Source organism: Melopsittacus undulatus, chromosome 8 (assembly GCF_012275295.1).
Source record: "Melopsittacus undulatus isolate bMelUnd1 chromosome 8, bMelUnd1.mat.Z, whole genome shotgun sequence".
In the NCBI taxonomy this organism is placed as follows: Eukaryota; Metazoa; Chordata; class Aves; order Psittaciformes; family Psittaculidae; genus Melopsittacus; species Melopsittacus undulatus.
The window spans coordinates 17,001,525-17,025,096 of NC_047534.1; the positions used below are offsets into that span (position 1 = coordinate 17,001,525).

Genomic DNA, 23,572 nt, shown 5'->3' on the forward strand with positions numbered 1-23,572 from the left:
TTCCATCCCACTGCCACAGACAGAGACACCTTGCACCAAACCATGTTGCCCAAGGTTCTGTCTGGCCTGGCCTTGAACACTGCCAGGGATGGGGCAGCCACAGCTTCTCTGGGCACCCTGTGCCAGTCATGGGTTTGTGTTCTGGGATGTCCCTTGGGATACCCAGTGCAAAGGTGTATTGTTGTGCACCTCGGGCTTGTCCTTTTCAGGTGTTCTCAAAGCCTGAAGCAGTTTGTGCCCTTTCACTGGAAACATGAATGCAGCTCCACAGCCCTTGGAGACCTGACCCTCTTTCTGTCCCTCTGCCTCCAGGTGTGACGTTCTCCGAGGCCCGTCAAGCAGAGCTGGCATGCCACAAGGTAGCACCCATGCCACGGGAAATGGCATTCCCTGTGCCAGAGGGTGAGAAATGGCACAACCTCTATGACTACATCAGGTACAGCTACTCCTGGCGGCACTAACCCCACTGCAGCTCCAAGACCTCTGGGAAAGGTGTTCAGATAACACTGCTTAAGGAATGACAGATTCAGACAAACGTGGGGCTCAGTGCAGACATTGCCATCACCCCAAGTCCAGCATTTAGGTGTTGTTAACACATTTAGCCTGGTCTAAGCTTAATGCTGATGGGTGATGTTTTGGGGCAGGAAAATGTCTGTAGAGCACTCCAGTGTCCAGAGTTAACACCAGTCCTCTCTCTCAGTAACCTCTTGTTGGGACAGCTCCCCTGGCTAACTTAGCAACATGGACATACCGTTCCTGGGGAGAAGTTCAGCCCCTTGCTGAGTTAAAAGGGAGTCTGATGGGCTGCTGAGCTGTCGTTGGCTGTAACACCTTGTTGGGGGGCAGATGTAAGCGTACATCCCTCAGCTCCTGTGCTGGGTTCCTGCTGGTGGTGTGGGAGCCCAATGCTCTACTCCATCTGGTGAGACCCCCCTGCAGTCCAGCTCTGGGGGAACAGCACAAGAGGGATGTGGAGCTGTTCAAGCAAGTCCACAGGAGCCCACGGAGATGCTGCGAGGGCTGGAGCCAGGCTGAGAGAGCTGGGCTTGTTCAGCTTGGACAAGAGAAGGCTCCTGAAGGGGAGACCTTAGAGCAGCTCCAGTGCCTAAAGGGGCTCCAAGAAACCTGGAGAGGGGCTTTGGACAAGGGCCTGTAGGGACAGGACAAGGAGGAATGGCTTTAACCTGACAGAGGGGAGACTGAGATGAGCTCTTAGGCAGAAGTTCTTCCCTGTGAGGGTGCTGAGGCGCTGGCACAGGGTGCCCAGAGAAGCTGTGGCTGCCCCATCCCTGGCAGTGTTCAAGGCCAGGTTGGATGGGGCTTGGAACAGCCTGGTCTGGTGGAAGGTGTCCCTGCCTGTGGTAGGGGGTTGGGACTGGATGATCTTAAGGTCCCTTCCCACCCAATCTAGTGGAAGTTGTCCCTGCCCAAACCATTCCATTTTTCTATGAGGTTTTTGCCAGAGAACCCTGTTGGTCATAAACTGCAGCTCATCACAGTCATCAGGTTAGCAACATTACCTAAAGTGCGCAGTGCCAAGTTAACCCCTGGAACATGATGCTGTAGATCAGACCCAGGAAATGCTTCATTTAGGGGAGGGTGGGGCAAAAGGGAGAAATCTTACAGGACACACGAAGAGGCTTCTGTGTCAGGCCATGAGTTACCAAGTGGTATTCCTTGGTGCCAGTGCAATATCCCAGTGACATGGTGTCTTCCTCTGATTTTGCTCAGATTCCCACCAGAGGGGTCCAAGCTGCCAAAGGACTCCATCCAGAAGAGCTGTCCTCGTCCTGTGGCAGGTAGGAATGCTGGGGATTGCAGCCAGGGTAGGATGCTTTGGTTGGATGCTTTGGGTTTCCCAGGGAGCCCAATATCCTCCTTGTGTCACCCAGGTGGCCAAGCCCCAGATGATCCCATCCAGCAGCAGCCAGTGGTGCTCACCAGTGCAGTCCGTGACCGACTGTCCCTCATCCAGCAGATAACCAGTCCCAAAGCTGTAAGTGCCTCGTGGAGGAGGCTGCAACTTCTTCCCTTCTGCCTCCCATGTTTTTCACCACATCTTCTCTTTGGGGGCCTTTATTTAAGAAGCTGCTTCTTATTGTCTGTGGCTGATCTGACCCCAATCTGCGCACAGCCTGTTGACTGCAGCCCTGCAGTTACTGATGGGGTGCCTCAGTGTAGCCCAGCACAGAGTAGAGGTGAGCTTGATGCCAAGCACCTCACAATCTCCAGACACCTCCTCCACATCTCAGCTAAGGCAGCGAATAGTTGTCTTCAAATTATAGATAAGAAATGAGGGCTAGAGGCTAAAGAACCCAACCAGGTGTCCTTTGGAGCAGAACAGTGTGCGGAGTCTGGACTGCTGGGACCACAGCAGCTGCCCTCACCCATGGTTTCCCATTCCTCACTGGTGATGGGGAGCTGGTACTCAGCTGGCTGACCAGACAGCATGATGACGGGCTTTTGGAGAAAGATGGGGAGAAGCAATCCTTCTCACACTGTGGAGAGGGAGAAAATGAGGAGTGTGACCACATTCCTGCTCTGAACTGGGGAGTGCTGAGCTGGTGCTTTTAGCTTCTGCTCAGTGGAGAGCAGCTCTTTGAGTCTTTTCCAGGCTGGATCTCTTGTGGGGCTCTGGTTTGCTCTCTGGAGGAGATGAACTGTGTATGGACAACATTGGGAGCACAGGGAGAGCGGCTGGTTAATGTACCTGGCCAAGCTGGGTACCCACAGGAATACTCTGCCTCCATGCTGCTTTGTGTATGGCTATGAAGAGTCATTTGGGAGACATGTGGGTGCCCTTGTCTCTGCCTTTGCAGCGGTGGAAGGTACTCGAGGGCTGATCTCACTCAGGCTTTGCTCTTTCTCAGATGCCACACCACTGTCCTGTCATTCCAAAGAGCATCCCTGAGGTTCACCTGACAGCTGTGCCAGCTGGGGACCAGGAGCTAGAGCAGAATCAGAAGTCACACAATGTGGGGGACAGTGGCCAGTCTCCAGCAGTCAGCGACGGAGGCATCCACGTGTATGCTCACCAGAGGAGCAAACGAGCCACCCGAGCTGTCCGTGCTGCCTCGGAGGAGGTGGGTGAAGCACTGAGCAGTCACAGCAGCCTAAGGGTGGCTTTGGGATGCTTACCACTGATGCTGAAGCAGCAGAGGGAACACAGGCTTCCGGATGGAGTTTCAGTTAATCCCTTTTGCTGGTGTTATTTTCCTCCTTTCCACTTGTTCACCTTGAAGGAGGGACCCTGATCTTGAGCTAATAATGTGTGTGTATTGATTTGCCCAGAGCACATCCAGGAAGGGCCCTGGACCAGGTGTGCTGCCCAGAAGGAGAGCTGCTGCCTGCAGGGTAAGAGTCTGGTGCTTACCCCAGCAACCACTGCAAAGTTGGCTGTAACCAAGCCTGGGTGGGAGAGCTGCTTAACACTGGAAATCCCAGCTCTTGCTGACAGATTTGGCTTCTGCCAAGTTAAATACTGTAAAGCCATCCCCTCTAGCAGGAAAGAAAGCGTGCTTTAGAGAGAAACCAGCAATGAGGACAGAGGGTGGAGGACCTCAGTCCAGCTCTACATACAACAGCTCTGTCTCTTTTAATTCCAGAGGCTCTTACCAGATCCCATCCTGAAGCTGAGAATGATTATTGGCTTTGGAGGCTGCAGCACCAAGTGGGTCAGTAGCTCGGATGGTTTGGGGAGCTGATCTGTAATCCCATGCCCAGGGTATTGACTTTAGAGGTATAAAAGGAAGTTGAATGCGCTGCTCGATAGGGAAAATGACCCCAAAACAGATGAGTACAAGCTTTTGTTTGTGCATGAGTCTTCTGGTGTTACGATGGTGAATTAGAAATCAGGGGACCTTTTAGATCTCATGGCTTCTGTGTTTTAACATGTTAAAATAGAGATGCTTTGCAGGAGTCTGGAGGGGGTTTCATATTGTTTCCATGTGGTGCTGTGCCTTGCAGGAGCCCAGCTTGCAGTCTGTGTTTGGGTAAAGAAAAGGTCATTTTGGTTCAGTCATAGAATCATAGAATCAACCAGGTTGGAAAAAGCCTTTAAGATCATCAAGTCCAACCCTTACGCCAGCACTGCCAAGGCCACCACTAAACCAAAATTCCCATCTTGGGAATTCCTCCCCATGTGAGATCCCCTCCTGCCTATAGACTACTGCAGTTCACACTGGAGGCTCCTGTTTTCTTGGCTTCACAGCTGGCCATGGTTACACCTCATAAGCTCAGCAAGCCTTTGGGGAAGGGATGGGATCCCCTGGAAATGACACAACCCACCTCAGTCAGGCTGAGAGAGCTGGGCTTGTTCAGCCTGGACAAGAGAAGGCTCCTTAAGGGGAGTCCTTAGAGCAGCTTCAGTGCCTAAAGGGGCTACAAGAAACCTGGAGAGGGGCTTTGGACAAGGGCCTGTAGGGACAGGACAAGGGGGAATGGCTTTAACCTGACAGAGGGGAGACTGAGATGAGCTCTTAGGCAGAAGTTCTTCCCTGTGAGGGTGCTGAGGCACTGGCACAGGGTGCCCAGAGAAGCTGTGGCTGCCCCATCCCTGGCAGTGTTCAAGACCAGGTTGGACAGGAGCCGCCTGATCTAGTAGATGGTGTCCTTGCCTGTGGCAGGGGGTTGGAACTGGATGAGCTTTAACGTCCCTTCCAACCCAAAACCATTCTGATCCTATGATGGGAGCAAGGCAACGACATGGAGCAAGCCTGGAGAGGGGAATAGGGTAAACAGACAAGGAGATAAGGCAGCAGCATCAGTGTGGGGATATATACAGGACTGAGCTGTAGGTAACAGCCCACACACCAGCTGTGGGGGCAGGAGAGGAGCAATAAGGCACAGCACAGCCCCACATCTGCTCCAGCCGTCACTCTCCCTGACCAGAGCTGGTTATCCCAGCACACTGCTTCCTGGTCACTTACTCCACAGCCTCAACTTCCAGGCATCAGTTCAGAAGAGATTAAACCACAAATGACCCACATAGATGGCTTGCAAAGCCATATCCTCTCTTGTTACAATACACCAGGTTTTGTTCAGTGTTGGATGGGAGACTGTTACGAGTTGGTGATCTCTCCGTATGAGCACAGGAGCAGACTATTGCCTTACCAGCTGCAGGAAATCCATACTATCATGTCTCAAAGTACCCTTGGCCTTTCCAGAGACAGAATGACATTTCATTTTACTGGTGACGAAGAGGTCATTAACACTCACTGGCTGGGAGCAGCAAAATCAAGTCCAAACGCTGACCCCATTATCAGCCCTCAGCAGCTCACACCACAAATACGTCTACTGATGACTGAGTATCTGATGGCAGCCTTTAACTAAGAGAGACCCAGAAATAAGCCACTTCTTCCCATTGCAGCAGGCTCTATCCCTGCATCCTCAACCTGATCTATAATTCAATTTGGTTTAACCCATCTCTTTGCTGAACATCCTGCTAGATGGCCAAAACCAGGGAACACGCACCTTTGCATCCCTCTCTGCAAACTTTGTGAACACGTTGGCATAGATCCTCCAGTTCCGCTTGTCCATTCAAGACTGTGCCAACATCATTTTCCTTATATCTGCTGTTCATGTAGTAGACATGATTGTACAATCAATCCACTGAATGAAGTAGGATTTTAGCTAGGCTCTTAGTTTTCCATTGTGAGTTAGAATAATACTCGTATGCGATGTGCACATGTGTGCAGAGCTCCTGGGGAAGAAATCCCTGCAGGTCCAGCCCGAAGACCTGGGGCACCTCTGGAGGATCTGCAGCCCTCTCATTCCTGTCTGGGTCCTGCAGGCACTGTGGGCTCAGAAGAACACTGCAGTGGTCTACCCCTGCCATGCGGTCATCGTGACCCTGGAGATCCGCTCCAGGAAGCAGAGGTTCTTCATTGGGCATACGGATAAGGTGAGTGTAACTCCTTACAAAGCCCCGTGGCAGCACTGTCCATGTACCCCAGATGTACCCCCAGTCCCAGCTCTATCCCGGTGCTTCCTGCAGGTGTCAGCACTGGCCTTCAATGGGAGCAGCACCTTGCTGGCTTCCGCTCAGGCTGGTCCTCGGAGCATCGTGCGCCTCTGGGACTTCCCAACGGGAAGCTGCCTCTCCATGTTCAAAACCCACATCCACTCCCTCTTGTCCTTGAGGTGGGTTTCAGCCTGAGTGCAGGGATGTATTTGTGTGGGTACGGTGTTGCAGCACAGCAGCTTTCCCATGCTATTCCTGAGTGATAAATGAGGGGTGAATTACAGCTTCTGCTTCAGCCCTGCTGGCAACTGGCCTGGAACAGCCAATATGCTGCCAGCTCCCTCCTGAGCTTATCCCTCAGGTCTTGCTGTCTCCTCATCCTCACAACTTGTCTCCTTTTATTCCCTGTTGAGATGCACCTGGGGTACCAAGAGCTGCATTTCACTGTGTCTCTTCTTGCAGCTTTTCCTACAGTGGAGCTGTTCTGTGCGGCGTCGGAAAGGATGGGCATGGCAAAACGGTGAGAGCTCGAGTTTGGGTTTGGAGATTTCCCTGCCCTGTGAGTGAGCAAGTGCCAGGATTCTGTAGTTATTTTGCAGACATACGTCTGCTCTGGGCTTTCCTAGATGTGTTCTTCACTGCACTCAGAGGGAGTTCCCTTTCTCATTACCTCCTTAGAAATCACTTACCTTCTGCTTGGTGCTTGTGAGCATTCACACACATGTTCCTCAGCGGTGAGCAAACAAATTCTTTTGGAAGCAGCTCAGTTTGAGCTCTGAGGCTGTTTCTCTCCCTGGTGTGGTCCCAGCTAGGAGCCCAGGTGGGGTGATGAAGGCAGCTGTGTGATTCTGCCTGTATCCGTTGCCTCCACAGCATTCCAGCCCACTGGGCTGAGGGTGACATGTTTGTGTGGCATTTTGAGCTGGAAGGTTTGCAAGCATGTAGGGGAGGAGTGGGAATTGAAATGAGAGGTTCGGCACTGAGCAGAGTCCCAAATCCTTTGAGGTTTTTATAGCATTTAGGGCAAGATGTGAGGTTTAATCTTTCAGTCCTGAGCCTCACAGGCATCACTGTTGGGAGGGATGCTGGGCACTGGAGCTGCCATACACCATTGTAGGTGGGGGATGAGGTAGAGTCCACGTGTAGCAGTCAAAAATTAAATTGTTTCATGGGACTGGGGGTTTGCTCTATCAGTGGGACTGTTGTTATCCACTGATCCCTTTCTAACCACCACCAGCAATTAGCTGTGCTGTTGCTCACTAGGTGCTGCCTGCAGGAAAACCAAACACTGCTCCCTTATTTTGTCCCAGGACATGGCAGTGCTCCCTGAGCTGCGTGGGAGCAGGCAAGCTGCAACTGGGGAGGAGGGACCCATAGGGTGAAAACAGGATGGGAGAATGGGGGGGCCCTTGGTGGGGGCTGGCCAGGACCACCTCTCCTAGGGTGATGCTTCAGCCCACCCCAGCCTCTGAGGTGGATATAACACTCTTCTGAATGCAGAGAATCAAATCACCTACAGTTCTTACCCCATCTATCTCTTTTCTTTGGGAAAAGGAAACTTGCCCCTCGTGATGGGCACTGTGAACAGGTGACCCCACATCAGAGCAAAGTCAGTGCAGCCAGACTTGTGCTACCTCCAGCTCCCACAGACCAGCTCAGCCCTGGTAGAGATCTCGTATCTCAGCAGCCAGAATTCCCACTCTTCTGGATTTTATTTCCAAGTCTGATCCCTATTGCCAGGCAGGCCTTGGATTCAGAACCTGTAATTATGGATGCTAGAGAAGCATATTACCATGAAGCTTTACAAAGCTGTTGGACTGTCCTGAACCCTCTGTGTGAGGGGGTTTTATTTCCCCTGCTTCAACCCTGTTACTAGTACTTTGTGTCCAGCTCTGGGGATGTTCCCATGTGTGCAGCTGGTCAGCTGGATGACAAAAAAGCTCTTTTGCTGCCAAGGTTTCCACGTTTGAGCAGCTCTGCCAGTAGAGAATCGCAGAATCCCAGACTGGTTTTGGTTGGAAAGAACCTTAAGCTCCTCCAGTCCCAACCCCCTGCCATGGACAGGGACACCTTCCACTAGACCAGGTTGCTCCAAGCCCCATCCAACCTGGCCTTGAACACTGCCAGGGATGGGGCAGCCACAGCTTCCCTGGGCAACCTGTGCCAGCGCCTCAGCACCCTCACAGTATATATACCTTCCTTATATCTAACCTGAACTTCCTCTGCTTTAGTTTGAACCCATCACCCCTTGTCCTATCACTACAGTCCCTGCTGAAGAGTCCCTCTCTGGCATCTTTTCTTGCTTCAGATGGTGGTGGTGTGGAATACTGCTCAGGTGACCCGAGGTGGAGAGGTGGCTGTGCTGGCCAAAGCACACACAGATGTGGACATCCAGGCCTTGAAGATTACTCCTTTTGATGATACCAGGTAAGGTGCAAAGGAAATAAATCAAAAACATTGGTTCTGGCACAGCCTGGGGGGTAGAATCATGGTGCTGTGTTTCTGTTCCCAGTCCTCACTGGTAACTGGTGGCCCTTGGGGCCTGTCATTGGGAGAGTCCCTGCCCTGGTGCTCATGCAGCCTCTCCCGGGACAGGATGGTGTCATGTGGCTGGGACAACATCAGGCTGTGGCGAGTGCGGAGTGGAGTGCTGCGCTCCTGTCCTGTCGATGTGGGCGAGTACCGTTCCCTGGAGTTCACTGGCCTGGCCTTCCAAGAGGGACACGCAGCCACGCGGGAACGCGAGGACCACACATTGTAAGGGCCTGAGGGAATCACTGGGGTTGCCACCCAGGAGGGATGCTTGGCATTCTCTGCATGAGCACAGGGTTTTCCCTCTAGAATCAGGTGCCTCCTGGAGATGGGAGAGCTTCTCTCCTGTTCAGCACACTTTGCTTCCCGAAAGAGATTTGACTGCTTGAGAACAGCTGTCCTGGTTTGAGCAGTAGCAGTCATTTTTCTCCTTCTTGGTAGCTGGTGCAGTGCTGTGTTTTGACTTTCAGGCTGAGAACGGTTGCTGATAGCAAGTATGTCTTGAGTTACTGCTCGGGTGTTTGGTTTGTCCAAGGCCTTTTCTGAGCTCATGCTCTGCCAGGGAGGAGGGGAGGCCGGGAGGAAGGAGAGACAGGACACCTGACCCAGGCTAGCCAAAGAGGTATTCCATACCACAACACGTCATGCCCAGGATGTAACGGGGAGTTACCCGGAAGGGCTGGAGCTCTGGGGGGATGGAGGAGGTATCGGTCGGTGCTCGGTCGGGCAGAGTGGAGTGAGTTATGGGTCGGTGGCTGGTGAGGTGTTGTATTCTCTTCACTTGTTATTGGCTTTATCATTATTATTTGTAGTAGTAATGGCAGTAGTGATTTGTGTTATACCTTAGCCATTAAATTATTCTTATCTCAGCCCATGGGGGCTACATTCTTTGGATTCTCCTTCCTAACTCTCCGGGAGTTGGGGGAGCAAGGGGGGGAGTGAGCGAACGAGCTGTGTGTGGACTTGGTTTAAACCACGACAACAGCCCAAGAAACATTATTTTCTTCTTGCCATTCCCTTCATTATGGGCTGTAGCAATAGGACAAGGGAATGGGTTCAAACAAACAGGGGAAACTGAGATGAGCTCTTAGGCAGAAGTTCTTCCCTGTGAGGGTGCTGAGGCTCTGGCACAGGGTGCCCAGAGAAGCTGTGGCTGCCCCATCCCTGGCAGTGTTCAAGGCCAGGTTGGATGGGGCTTGGAGCAACCTGGTCTGGTGGAAGGTGTCCCTGTCCATGGCAGGGGGTTGGAACTGGAGGAGCTTAAGGTCCCTTCCAACCCAAACCAGTCTGGGATTCTGTGGTTCTATACTGATGTTTTGCCATATTTATCATAGAATCATAGAATAGTTAGGGTTGGAAAGGACCTTAAGATCAAGTTCCAACCCCTCTGCCATGGGCAGGGACACCTCACACTAAACCATGTCACCCAAGGCTTCATCCAACCTGGTCTTGAACACTGCCAGGGATGGAGCATTCACAACCTCCCTGGGCAACCCATTCCAGTACCTCACCACCCTAACAGTAAAGAATTTCTTCCTTATATCCAATCTAAACCTCTGCTGTTTAAGTTTCAACCCGTTACCCCTTGTCCTATCACTACAGTCCCTAATGAAGAGTCCCTCCCCAGCATCCCTCTAGGCCCCCTTCAGATACTGGAAGGCTGCTATGAGGTCTCCACGCAGCCTTCTCTTCTCCAGGCTGAACAGCCCCAACTTTCTCAGCCTGTCTTCATACAGGAGGTGCTCCAGTCCCCTGATCATTCTCGTGGTCTCCTCTGGACTTGTTCCAACAGCTCCATGTCCTTTTCATGTAGAGGACACCAGAACTGCACACAGTGCTCTAAGTGAGGTCTCATGAGAGCAGAGTAGAGGGGCAGGATCACCTCCTTCAACCTGCTGGTCACACTTCTTTTGATGCAGCCCAGAATACGGTTGGCTTTCTGAGCTGCAAGCACACACTGCAGGCTCCACCTGAGGCCTGTGTTTCGCTTTCTGTTGGCAGTGTGGTGCATAGCCTCTTGCATATAGGCAGATACATGCTTTTTTTCCCTTGTTTTATTTTAATCATCAAAGTCAGACCTTTGTTGCTGCCACATACTGTTCCACAAGCAGAGCTGTCAGCTCAGCTGGCCCTGTCTTCCCTGGGGCTGTGTCCTGTGGCAGAGAGGTTCCTTTCTGAGATCTATGCTGAGCTTTAAGATCTTTTGTTAATTAATCTTTCAAAAGGACAGGAAATAGAGTGGGAATCCTTGGTTGTAGATTTGCCCTTGGACCTAGTTGACCAATTACTTTACCATGAACCAGAATTGGTTTCCATCAGGCGGCTGAATGGCTGAACCAGGCTGGGTTTTTACTAAACCACACTGACACAGCCCCTCTTAACCCTGGTTGAGCGGAGCTTAAGTGCCAGAGCAGGGATCTTTCTCCTCTACAGCTTTGTCTGCAGCAAGAGCGGACACATCTTGGAGGTGGACTACCAGAATATGAGTGTGAGGAGCGCACGGCGGCTGCTGCCCGCGCCGCTCCGGGACTGCCAGCGGCTGGACAAGGCAGGTAGGAGCATCTGCAGGGAGGAAGGACCAGCCAGGAGCACCCTACCATCATCTGGGGGCAGAAATGAACTCGCCTCCCTGGTAAAATAAACCAGTGGTTTACCTACTGCTGAGGGTTATTTTGGGTCAATTAGAGCATTTGTAGCTATTTGCTTCTTAAGTACCTCAAATAATCCTCCTTAATACAGCAAAGTATCATTTTAAGAAAGAATTTTAGCATTAAAATGCTGATTGCACTTTCAGAGAAACACCACTTTTAGAAACATGAAAAAGTCTTAATTTGCTGATGGGAGACTTAATGTAGAGATGGAAAAAGATCTAAGCAGTCCACTAAAAAAAGATGAATTTGGGGATGTTTCTCACTTGTCAGCCTGTGCAGAATGCTTGGGAAGTCTTTGTTGCTGTGTACAAAGCTTTGCAGCTTTCAGCTCTTCCATTGATCTTTAGCAGCAGGAAGAATTCACTTTCAAGTGTTATTGCTCTCATATCTCAAAACCTAGTGCCCAGTTTGCTTTGCAAATTGAGCTGATTAATGTAGGGCAAGCCCCTTTGAGATGTGTATAACTGTGGTTCTCACTTCATGGGTGAGAAAGCACCCAAGAGGAGATGAAATTATGTCCTTGGGTGGCCTCCTGGTACCGGTGCTGGCTTTTGCCAGTGAACTTTATACCTGAATCAAACCCACAGTTTTAGAATCACAGAATCCCAGATTGATTTGGGTGGGAAGGGACCTTAAAGCTCCTCCAGTTCCAACCCCCTGCTACAGGCAGGGACACCTTCCACCAGACCAGGTTACTCCCAGCCCCATCCAACCTGGCCTTGAACACGGACAGGGATGGGGCAGCCACAGCTTCTCTGGGCACCCTGTGCCAGCGCCTCAGCACCCTCACAGGGAAGAACTTCTGCCTAAGAGCTCATCTCAGTCTCCCCTCTGTCAGGTTAAAGCCATTCCCCCTTGTCCTGTCCCTACAGGCCCTTGTCCAAAGCCCCTCTCCAGGTTTTCTGTAGCCCCCTTAGGCACTGGAGCTGCTCTAAAGTCTCCCCTTCAGGAGCCTTCTCTTGTCCAGGCTGAACAAGCCCAGCTCTCTGCTGCTGGTTCAGGTGGACTGTTGGACTGTTCTGGGATGGCACAACCCTCAGTCTGAGTTTTCGTTTTCCGACTGTACAAGCTGCTGTTGTTTTTTTGTTTTTTCAGGTGCTGGGATTGCTATAAACAGCATTAGCATCTCCTCACACTTCTGTGCCACGGGTTCAGAAGATGGCTTCCTGCGGCTGTGGCCACTGGACTTCTCGGGCGTTGTTGCAGAGGCAGGTGAGTAGAGCTGGGAGCTTCTGAGCTCCACATCTCTTTCAGCCTGCTGCTGTGAAGCCAGAGCTCCACTGCCTTGTCTCCTGAAGCTATTCTTATGAATGCAGTCTCTCTCCTAAAGCAATCCTCAGGCATCTTTTGTGCTTGCTGTCAGTAGGGATGACTGGCTTGGAAGTCTCCTAGTCCAACAAGCTTTATTGATGTTCATCCTTGTAACTTATAGGAGAAAGGCATGATCTCCTGGGTGAGCACAGGCACTCTGTCTTGATTTCTGCAACCTTGTACCTATGGTTCATCTGTCCATGGAAAATTAGGGGAGAAATCAAGCAGTTCTTCACAATTCTTGAAACAGTCACCATAACAGCAGAGCCCAGGGCCTTCTAGAAAGGGCAGAGACAAATTCATCACTAAACTCAAACCTGCAAGCATCCAGTCTTCAGACAGTGGGATGCTCATTACTGAATGTGAATCTGTTTTCGTAGCTGTGTTCCAGCTGCTCCTGCTCCTTTTCCAGGGGGGGTTGCTGACTCCTGGGTCTCTCCCCAGAGCACGAGGCTCCAGTGAGCTATGTGTGTATCAGCCCGGATGGCCACAGAATCTTGTGCACGACGGCTGCTGGGTACCTGGGCTACCTGGATCTCCAGTCCTGGGACTCCAACACCCTCATGCGCTCTCATGAGGACTCTGTTCTGGCTTTCTCCATGGAGGGAGTTGGGAAGCAGATGGCAACCGTGTCTCAGGACAGCACCATCCGGGTTTGGGACCTCATCTCCATGCAGCAGGTGGGTCAGATAAGACTTGGAAGGTGTCTTATATGTATTAATAGTCTTCCTGGTCTATGTTTGGTCCAGTTACCAAAGGTCCACAGTTCAAGAGCCCTTAAATGTCCTCCCTGGAGCATAAGGGCATGGACAAGAAATATTCTGGAAGAATGGAATTCTGAGAGGTTTAGCTTAATGCATAGTTTCGCTCTAGCTCCTGAAGGTTTTGTTAAACAACAGTATTTCCATTTCCTCCGTCTTTTGAATCACAGACAGATTTGTGCTGGAAGAGACCTTAAAGCTCATCCAGTTCCAACCCCCTGCCATGGGCAGGGACACCTTCCACTAGACCAGGTTGCTCCAAGCCCCATCCAACCTGGCCTTGAACACTGCCAGGGATGGGGCAGCCACAGCTTCTCTGGGCACCCTGTGCCAGCGCCTCAGCACCCTCACAGGGAAGAACTTCTGCCTAAGAGCTCATCTCAGTCTCCCCTCTGTCAGATTAAAGCCATTCCCCCTTGTCCTGTCCCTACAGGCACTTGTGAATAGCCCAAATTTCATGTAGAATATTGCTTTTCAATGAGGCGTAATAACCAAGGGTTTTATCTAAGTGCCAGGACTTACTGGGCTTCAGCTCCATCCAGGCAGGACCAGATTTCTGTTGTAAGACATGCTTACGGTGGAGGTCTGAGGCTGTTTAGTTGACCTTTATCCAGCTTCACGCCTGTGGTGTGTCTCTTCCCCACAGCTGTACGACTTCACAGCTGCAGAGGGAGTGCCATGTGCTGTTGCCTTTCACCCTACCCAGCAGATGCTGGCCTGTGGCTTTGACAACGGAATGGTGTGGACCTTCAGCCTGGCCACCTCCAGTCTCCTGGTGGAGCACAAGTAAGGGCTGCCCTGGCAAGAGCCACAGTGATAATCATGGAGGTGGGAAATGTGCTTTTCTTGGGCTTGACAATGCTCATGTACCAGCTGAGTGGTGTTCAGGCAGAGGTGGCCAGCTCTGGGTGGGAAAAGTCCAGCCTGGGAAGGCTCTGAGGGCTTTCTTTGTGACATCCCAGTGGACAGTTGGCCCACAGTAGGAAAAGCTTGTCCTAGGGAGCAGCTGAAGAGGGAGCCCTTGCAAGCCGCAGCATGGGAAGCAGAGGATGGTCCAGAGACAGGGAGCACATCCCATGGACAGCTGGAGTGCTGAGCTTGCTGCTCAGTTTTCTATAAAGTTTGAGTGTTGATTGCCCTGGGCTGCTGCAGGCATGAGCATGGTGGGGTCCTGCCCCTGCTTACTTTGTTCTCCTGGGTTCTTCAGTGTGTTGTGCTCAACATTGCTTCTGTTTCCTGGCAGTTGGTTTGTTCTTTCCCCACCCCTGTTTTATGTTTTCCACCTTCTTTCAGACAGCACTGCACTGTTATCACTGGGCTGACCTTCTCTCCAGATGGCAATTTCATGTTCAGCTCCTGTTTGCAGGGAAGTCTGGCTCTTTACAGCTGCATGGCACAGAAGAGCCACGTCTTGCGAGTCCTGGGTAAGACTCTGGGGCTGTGGGTTGCCTTTCTCCTTTTATGAGCACAGACATCCTAGCACCAAAACCAAACCTGACTCGGAGAGCTTTTCTGATGAATCTTCTGAGCTGTGACATTTGTGTTAATGTGTGAGCAAACCCTTGTGACTGCCACCCCTTCCCTACCCCTCCTGATTCAAACACTCTCCACTTGCTTGGCATTACGATTTTGTGAACAAGCTGGAATCACAGTGACTTGCTCATGCCCAAGCCCTGAATCCTTCCATCCTGTGGATGTGCAGTTTGTTTAAACTGCTTCATTCCCCTAATCCTGCCTTCAGCTGTGCTGATGATCAGAGAAGGTGGAGAGCTCCAGGCAGGGGAAGCAGTACAGGGACAAGGCAGTCTGGAAATGTTAATGTCACGTTTAATGCACCCTTTTGAAATGAGCTGTGGCAGCAGGAGAAGCTTGGGCAGGGGAAGGGAGTTCCATTATTGTACAAAGAGGAGGATCCTGCCCCAAGAAAAGTGTTCTTGAAGTAGGTGAGAAGGAATAGGGGCTTGGAGAGATAAATCACCCGAGTTTGGCATCAGTGCTGCAGCTGGACCTTCGCATGTTGACTCTGCTCTGAAACCCTGTTCACTGCCTGGCCGTGTTCCAGGGACAGAACAGTGGAATTTTGGCAGCGGAATAAAAACCAAGGATTGCTGTGATTTCGGTGAGTTTTAGACCTTTGGGTCTTTCTGCCTGCTGGGCTGACATCAGCACAGAGGAGTTTGGCACTGACTTCATTCCACACAGGGGTCAGATGCCCAGGCTGCAGCTAAGACCTCACATTCACAGCTTCTTGTAATGTTAAAAAAGAAACACTAAAATTCATTTTATTCCCTTGACTTTGTTCTGCTCTCCTTGAAAACACCACACGTCAGGCAACGAGCCATGACTCTAGACCTTGTCTTTGAGGTCTGCAACTTTGAGTGTTGCAGATAAAATGTGTAGTATCTTCTATAATAGAGGCTGCTTCTTTCCAAGGCCAAAACCTTAACCCAGGGCTGATTGAGAGGCAGGAGAAGCTGCAGGGCCAGCAGCACCATCACAGAGTGAGTTGGCTGCAGCATGGGCTTTGCTTCTCACTTCACTTTCTCTGGCTGTGGCCCTCAGGTAATGTGGTGGCTCAGGATGCTGGGAGCGGTCCGGATGTGCTGGTGGTCAGTGGGGACAGCCATCTCCTCGCCTTTGTGGGACCCTCCAAGTACATTGTGACTGTGATGGAGGCCTGCTCACTGGATGAGGTACCCAGCAGGCTTCCCTAGTCCTGGGAGAGGATGGGAGGGCAGCATGGGTTGCAGAGTGCTGTGAGCAGGAAAAGCAATTCCCATGAGCTGCATCAGATGGGATGGATCAAGGGCTTTGGGCACCAGCAGGGTTGGAGAGGGCCCTTACTGCACAGTGGACACTTCCTCAGGGTGCTTACAGTGAGACTGGTTTTCCATTCTTTGAGACAGAAACAACAAAGTCAACCCCCTCCATGGCAGAGGGTTGGAACTAGGTGGTCTTTAAGGTCCCTTCCAACCCAAACCATTCTGTGGCTCCATGGTTTCTTCTCCAGCTTCAATCTCCTCTAGAAAGATAATTTGAAGAAGTATTGTGTAGACTGTCAGCTCCAACTTGTCTTTGTGAGCTGCTCTCCTGGGCAGCAGGGACATTGTCTGGACCCTGCAGCCCCTCATTAGGGGGGAAGGAAAGGGCCTGAGGGGTTCCATAGCCTCATGCTGGGAGAGCCACGAGAGGAGTTCTGAGGCTTCTGCAGTATTTGCTCCAGTATTTGTTCAGTATCTCCCTGTTTGACAGCTGCTGAGGGTGGACATCAGCATCCTCAATTTGAACAGCACAGCCTTGGACTCTGCAGTGGGAGTCTGCTTTGCTCCTGTGCCTCGAGACGAGCTCCTGGTGGCCACTTCTTCCAATAAAATCCTTGTGCTTGATACAAAGAAGGGACGACTGGTGCGAGAGGTAGGAAACTGAGAAATTCATGCACTGAGGTCTTGTGTCACAGAAGCCTTGGGAATGTCATGTCACTGTAGGAGGGGAAATGAGAGAAGAGCTCATTCTGGAGTTCACAGGCTTCAAAGAAACACAGGAGTTGTCAAGCCTGTAGCTATCCTGGTGCAGTCATGCTCAGGGTGAGCCTGAGCTCATTTTCAGTGTTGCATTCCTGCCTTCTTGCTGAAGCATAAGTAAGGACGTGAGCTAGCTCAGTTAATGCTGCTGGTGGTGTTTCTTGTCCTCAGGTGTCTCCCGTGCACAAAGTGTCCTGTTCATCCTTGGCACTGAGCAAGGACGGCAGGTACCTGCTCACTGCTGGTGACAAAGTCATCAAGGTGTGGGACTATCAGATGCACTCCAATATCAACTTCCAGGTACTGCCCGCAAAGGGAGGAAAGGGGGTTGCTATTGCATTTCTGAACCTCTGGGGAAGAGAGCAGCCAATACCCTCTGTGGGACTTGGCCCAGTGTCCCTGTTTGTGCAGCTGGAGCAGCTCTGCTCTGGAGCCAGGCTGAGAGAGCTGGGCTTGTTCAGCCTGGACAAGAGAAGGCTCCTTAAGGGGAGACCTCAGAGCAGCTCCAGTGCCTGAAGGGGCTACAAGAAACCTGGAGAGGGGCTTTGGACAAGGGTCTGTAGGGACAGGACAAGGAGGAATGGCTTTAACCTGACAGAGGGGAGACTGAGATGAGCTCTTAGGCAGAAGTTCTTCCCTGTGAGGGTGCTGAGGCGCTGGCACAGGGTGCCCAGAGAAGCTGCGGCTGCCCCATCCCTGTCCGTGTTCAAGGCCAGGTTGGATGAGGCTTGGAGCAACCTGGTCTGGTGAAGGTGTCCCTGCCTGTGGCAGGGGGTTAGAACTGGCGGAGCTTTACAGTCCTTTCCAAAGCAAACCAATCTGGGATTCTATGAAATGCAGCCCTATTCCTATGTTGTAATAACGCTCAGCACCAAGCACAAGCTGGGCTGCCAAAGTACCGAGCTTAGTGAGGCCCTCTGTGAAGGAGATGTAGGTGTGATCTCTGTGCTAGGGACAGAGACTCCCAGAGAAGAAAATGTCTTTCCCAGTGTTTCAATAGCTGTTGAGAGCTAGTTTTAGATCTTGGGTGGTTTCGGGTTCTGCTTGCTTCTCCAGATGGGTGTAAGGACGTTCAATCCTAGGTTCATCAGCCCTAGGTCTGAGCACTTGCAGGTGTGCTGCTGGCCTCTGAGAGGATCTGCTGAGCTGTGTAGACACTGGCTGTGAGGGCACGGAGTGGAGTAACCACCATGCTGATAGGACAGGGTGGTGCTGAAGTTCAGTGTGTTCTCTCCCAGGTGTACATTGGGCACTCGGAGCCAGTGCGCCAGGTTGCCTTCACCCCAGACCAGCGGCATGTCATCAGTGTTGGAGAGGCCGTCTTCCTATGGGATTTCCTAGCCCTGCCTGAGGAGAGGTCACCACTGGCTGCGTAAGTGCTCAGTGCTGGGCAGAGCCTTCCCCTGCCTCCCTTTACTCCCCTGCCCCATCCTCGCTTGGTGTAATGCTGCTCTCCTGCCTTTTCCAGGCTTCGTTCCTCTGAGTTTGTTCCACTGCTGGGACCAGGTGAGTTTGCCTCTTCCCGTGAGTTGACACTGGCAGCTCTTCCACCACTGCTCATCATGGCAGAGGGTAGGGGTTGGGGTTTTTTGGTTCCTTCCTGTAGGGATTTACGTAGCAGCAGGGTGGGGAGAGGGGTAACCAGCTAAGAAGCTCCAAAGGATGGTCTCTAACTCTCAGCAGGAGTCTGCCACACAGGGGATGTTTTGAGCAGAGCTGCTCTGAGTTTTCTGTTAGGTCTTTCAGCTCTTGCCTTCTGTCTTTCCCTGACTCCATCTCTTCTGTCTTCTTTTTCTCTGCTCGCATTGTTCCCCTCCATCTTTCCATCCCTCTCTTTAGTGACGTGTTTTAGTGGTGATCTTGGCAGTCTTGGGGTAAAGGCTGGACTTGATCTTAAAGATCTTTTCCAACATAGTTGATTCTATGATTCCTTCTTGAAGAGCAGAGGAAAAATGGCTTCTCTCATATAGGAGGAAGCTAGAGAAATGAGCTTAGAGGTGTCATCATTGATCAGCCCAAGGGGATGAGGGAATCGGGGATGAAGGAAATTGTACAAACGCTTTTATTTTCACAGAAGGCAGCTCTGAGAAGCTGAAGGATGCCTCTGAGACGCCTCGGCAGGCAGTGCCTCTTCCATTGCTGTCCTCACCACCGTGTCTGGATGTCAGCTCTGTCCACGAAACAGGATGTCAAAGTAAGAAGAGATGCTTTCAGGAAAGGGGGAAATAATCTTGTTTTAGGAAAAACTCTTTGTGTAGTTGAGCGGTATCCTTGGAGCCATCCCTGCCTGTGATCCCCTTACTGCAGACTGACAGACCAGGCTACGCTTTTTTTTCCCTAAGCTGGATAAAGCCAGCCATAGGCGTTGCACTTCAGCACTGCTTTATCCTCTGCTCCCCTCCACACACTAAGCTGCTGGCACAAGCTTCTCCGAGGGCTATAGTAAATACCTTGTTGGACATACCCAGTAGGAAATGTCTGCTTTGCCCTCCACCTGAACAGATGGACTGTTACATGTAGCAGGAGGATGACACTGGCAGAAATCAAAGGGTCGGTCACATGTGAAGCAGCCCTGAAGGACACGGTGGCTCTCTCCTCCTACCAGGTAACTTCTTCGAGTCAGACAAAGAGGAGGAAGCAGATCAGCCAGGCAGCAGCAGGATGGTGGTGAATGGAGACAAAGATGCGTCGATCCTTGTGGTGGAGCCAGTGAGGAATGAGGAGCTCATTGCAGTGAGGCCCAAAGAGAGGCAGGAGAGCTCAAGGTCTCCTGGAACATTGGCAGGTGGTAAGTCAGAGGTATTGCCACCTTGTACAGAGCATGGCCCATTTGGGACACAGTATGCACAAGCAGCTTAGTCTATCCCTGAAAAATAAGAGTTGTGAGGTTGTGAGGTGAAGGGCAGCAGCTCTGGGGCTCTCCCTTTGTGTGTGATTTACCAAGAGGAGTCAGTATTGAGAGAAGCTCACACTAGTCCCAAAGACTGCTTGTTTATTCTGGCTCTTTCCCTACTATTGCTTCTAGGCACACCAGAAGCACCTGTTCAGCTTGGAGCCAATATCATCTCTAAGTGGCACGTTCTGTTAAAGCTCCCCATGTCTCTATTAATAGATGTACAGCCTCAAAGCTGCAGCAGTTGCTGGCAAGCTGCCAGAGCAGGCAGGAGCTGTTGGAAAGCTTCAACACAAAACCGTGCCTCTGCTTCTTCTATCAAGGATGTCTTTCTAGCTGAGTGGCTTATGCTTTCACAGAGATGCTCAGGGGACAGACACAGCATGGGTGCCCAGAGGCTGGTTGCAGTGTGGTGTGTCTGAGCAGGGTGATGGGGAGATGGAGGTTCCTCGTTCACTCCTGGAAAGGTGGTGTTCTTCCTACAGCCAGTTGTGCAGGAGCACATCTGATGCTGCAGTCTGATTTTTGCCTTGTGTGTGTATATGCACACACATAGAATCCAAGACTGGTTCAGGTTGGAGGGACCTTAAAACTCATCCAGTTCCAACCCCTGACACAGGTAGCGACACCTTCCACCAGACCAGGTTGCTCCAAGCCTCATCCAACCTGGCCTTGAACACTGCCAGGGATGGGGCAGACACAGCTTCTCTGGGCACCCTGTGCCAGCGCCTCAGCACCCTCACAGGGAAGAACTTCTGCCTAAGAGCTCATCTCAGTCTCCCCTCTGTCAGGTTAAAGCCATTCCCCCTTGTCCTGTCCCTACAGGCCCTTGTCCAAAGCCCCTCTCCAGGTTTCTTGTAGCCCCTTCAGGCACTGGAGCTGCTCTAAGTTCTCCCCTTCAGGAGCCTTCTCTTGTCCAGGCTGAACAAGCCCAGCTCTCTCAGCCTGGCTCCAGAGCAGAGCTGCTCCAGCCCTTGCAGCATCTCTGTGGCCTCCTCTGGACTCTCTCCAACAGCTCCACATCCTTTTTGTGCTGTTGCCTCCAGAGCTGGATCAGGACTGCAGGGGGGTCTCCCCAGAGCACAGCAGAGGGGGACAATCCCCTCCCTCTCGTGCTGCTCACGCTCTGGGGATGCAGCCCAGCACATGGCAGGGTTTTGGGCTCAAGCACTTGCTAAACCGGGTCATGGGGAGCTGCTCATTGACCAACACCCCCAAGTCCTTCTCAGGGCTGCACCATCCAGTTTCCTCCTGCCTGTGTTTGTGTTTTGGTACATACACAGCATATGAGCAGCTCACAAGCCACAGCCCAGGCACTGCTCCCAAACCATTCCCGAGAGCAGCATCCCAGAGGTAACAACTGTTTTCTGTGTGGCAGAACCCAGAAAGGAGAGCACAAGCCCCAAGCCTCAGTGCTCCGTGCGCCCAGATTCCTACCGGCATTTCACTCCTCGCTTCAAGGCATCAGTGCTCCCCAAGGTGAGAATTATACCTGGGCAGGTGGTGAATGCACATTTTTTGGGCTGGGATAGGTGGATTTTCCAAACTATTTCTGGTTTATTCTGTTTGAAAGCAGTTTGTGAGATGTACCCCTGTATCTGATGCTCTATTACAAACTCCTCACGTTAGTTACCCTTTCTCCTCTACATGCGGCTCTTTCCAGACTAGTGGAAAGTGAGTTGTGATCAACTCTTTTTCCGTTCAGCAAATCTGCATACATTTTTATTCCAAACAAATGCAAATGGCATGTGCTATTGAAAGGGAAAGCCGAGTGAGCAGTGGAGTGATTCATCTCAAACCCGTGTTTGCGAGCAGCTGCGTTGGCAGAGCAGGCTGGGGAAGGCAACCATTGAGCATGGGGAGGATGGGCAAAGCCCAGCCCTGGCTCTATGAACAAACAGAGCAATAATAAACCAGAGACTTAACCTTTTCCTAAGCTCTCAGCTGCTCACTGTGCTCCTCTGTCCCTCTACACAGCAGCATTCCCCCTCCCCACTGTCTACATCCCAAGTGAGCAAAACCCACCAAACTCTTTCCCAGCAGGATTAGCAGCTGCTAATCAGTTGCTGCCAGCCTGGTTTGTGCCTCATCTGAAAGCACCTGTGCCTGGTTTTGCTGGTGCAGTCTCCCTTTTGTGTGTGTAAGTGTGCTTTGGTACTCGTCTGTTGATGTGTTGAACCTGAATGCTGTGAGTGCTGGCATGAATTTGGATGTTGTGTGCAGGACGTGTGTCTGTGCTTGCACTCGGGCTTTTTCTCATGTGGGTGTTGAATGCACCTGCTTGGGCCATTCCTCTAGAGCTTATTTTAAACCAATGTCTTTTTTTCTTGCAGAATTTCTTACCTCCTCCAGCTGGCAGTGAGGTCTTGAAGCTGAAAGCAGTGATCGGCTACAATGGGAATGGCAGAGGGAATATGGTGTGGAACCCAGACACAGGTACACCAGGAAGGCTCTGGAGGGATGGGAGATGTTTGCCAGGTTATGATCTTCTAGCTGTTGGGTTGGGATCTTTGCTTTAACACAGGGATTCTTTTCATTGGTAAAATGCAGTAACAGGATTAGAACTGGACGATCTTTAAGGTCCCTTCCAACCCAAACCAGTCTGTGAAACACTGGCACAGGTTGCCCAGAGAGGTGGTGGATGCACAGTCCCTGAGAGGTTCAAGGCCAGGCTGGATGTGGTTCTGGGCAACCTGATCTAGTTGAAGATGTCCCTGCTCATTGCAGGGGGGTTGGACTAGGTGACCTTTGAAAGGTCCCTTCCAACCCAAACTGTTCTATGATTCTATGATTCTGACTCTGCTTTGTTCAGCTGGGAGAAGGGGAGACCTTATTGCAGCCTTTCAATACCTTGAGGGGGACAACAAGAAATCTGGAGAGGTCCTTTTTAAAAGGACATGTAGTGGCAGGCAATGGGGAATGGATTCAAGTTAAACAAGGGGATACTTAGATTTTATCTTAGGCAGAAGTTCTTCCCTGTGAGGGTGCTGAGGCGCTGGCACAGGGTGCCCAGAGAAGCTGTGGCTGCCCCATCCCTGGCAGTGTTCAAGGCCAGGTTGGATGGGGCTTGGAGCAACCTGGTCTGGTGGAAGGTGTCCCTGCCTGTGGCAGGGGGGTGGAACTGGAGGAGCTTTAAGGTCCCTGCCCGCCCAGACCAGTCTGCGATTCTTTGCTGCTGGCAAATGTTAGCTGGGACAGGCAGGTCAGGCTTCAGTTGTTGAGTGGATAGAGCAGAAGGGAAAGCTTTCACCAAGACCATCTTCCCTCCTTCCTCTAGGCTGGAGGGATGCCCAGCAGTTTTGCTCAGGTTAGGGGAAAGGAGATTTTACTCCACCCCCAACCTGATGGGCAGGATGCTGACACACTGTGTATCTACACAGTCAGCTTTTACCTCTTACCAAAACCGAGAATTTAACTGAATTGTGAGGCAGTGGATGCTGTATGTGAAGCCTTTACGTGAAAACATCCCATTTCCTCCTCTGCAAGGCTTCTTCGCTTACACCTGTGGCTGCATCATCGTAGTGGAAGACCTGCACTCGGGATCACAGAATCACTGGCTTGGCCATGCAGAGGAGATCTCCACACTCACTGTCAGCCATGATGCCCAGGTAGGAGAAACTTCTGCTCCTCCAGGCTCGGTTTTGTCCATGTCGCTTTGGGATAATGGAATGTTACAGGCTTAACGCCTGTTTGTCTGTTCCTCCTTCTGTGTGGATACCTGGGCTTATGGAAATGCAATAAATGGTTTTCACAGAATCATAAAATCAACCAGGTTGGAAAAGACCGTGAAGATCATCAAGTCCAACCATTCCTCAGCACTGCCAAGGCCACCACAATACCATGTCACTTCATCTACATGGGTTTTGAACACTTCCAGGGATGATGATTCCACCACTTTCCTGGGAAGGCTGTTCCAATATTGGAGCCTCATCCATTGTTCT

The 23,572-nt window shown here is 51.5% G+C and overlaps 1 protein-coding gene across 1 annotated transcript in view; it reads left to right on the top strand.

Moving 5' to 3' along the window:
• Window positions 1-23,572, top strand: part of LOC101881532 (mitochondrial Rho GTPase 2) — a 47,864-nt gene that overhangs the window by 2,807 nt on the left and 21,485 nt on the right. The window contains exons 6-31 of the mRNA XM_031050212.2: window positions 313-436; window positions 1,732-1,799; window positions 1,893-1,996; window positions 2,871-3,083; window positions 3,292-3,354; window positions 3,606-3,674; window positions 5,792-5,902; window positions 5,996-6,141; window positions 6,425-6,482; window positions 8,271-8,389; window positions 8,558-8,719; window positions 10,928-11,046; window positions 12,241-12,357; window positions 12,901-13,136; window positions 13,864-14,003; window positions 14,511-14,641; window positions 15,780-15,910; window positions 16,470-16,631; window positions 16,910-17,038; window positions 17,977-18,110; window positions 18,207-18,244; window positions 18,813-18,932; window positions 19,344-19,526; window positions 21,010-21,110; window positions 21,965-22,067; window positions 23,118-23,239. Of these exons, the coding sequence (XP_030906072.2) occupies window positions 313-436; window positions 1,732-1,799; window positions 1,893-1,996; window positions 2,871-3,083; window positions 3,292-3,354; window positions 3,606-3,674; window positions 5,792-5,902; window positions 5,996-6,141; window positions 6,425-6,482; window positions 8,271-8,389; window positions 8,558-8,719; window positions 10,928-11,046; window positions 12,241-12,357; window positions 12,901-13,136; window positions 13,864-14,003; window positions 14,511-14,641; window positions 15,780-15,910; window positions 16,470-16,631; window positions 16,910-17,038; window positions 17,977-18,110; window positions 18,207-18,244; window positions 18,813-18,932; window positions 19,344-19,526; window positions 21,010-21,110; window positions 21,965-22,067; window positions 23,118-23,239 (3,203 nt within the window). The remainder of the gene's footprint in view (window positions 1-312; window positions 437-1,731; window positions 1,800-1,892; window positions 1,997-2,870; window positions 3,084-3,291; window positions 3,355-3,605; window positions 3,675-5,791; window positions 5,903-5,995; window positions 6,142-6,424; window positions 6,483-8,270; window positions 8,390-8,557; window positions 8,720-10,927; window positions 11,047-12,240; window positions 12,358-12,900; window positions 13,137-13,863; window positions 14,004-14,510; window positions 14,642-15,779; window positions 15,911-16,469; window positions 16,632-16,909; window positions 17,039-17,976; window positions 18,111-18,206; window positions 18,245-18,812; window positions 18,933-19,343; window positions 19,527-21,009; window positions 21,111-21,964; window positions 22,068-23,117; window positions 23,240-23,572) is intronic.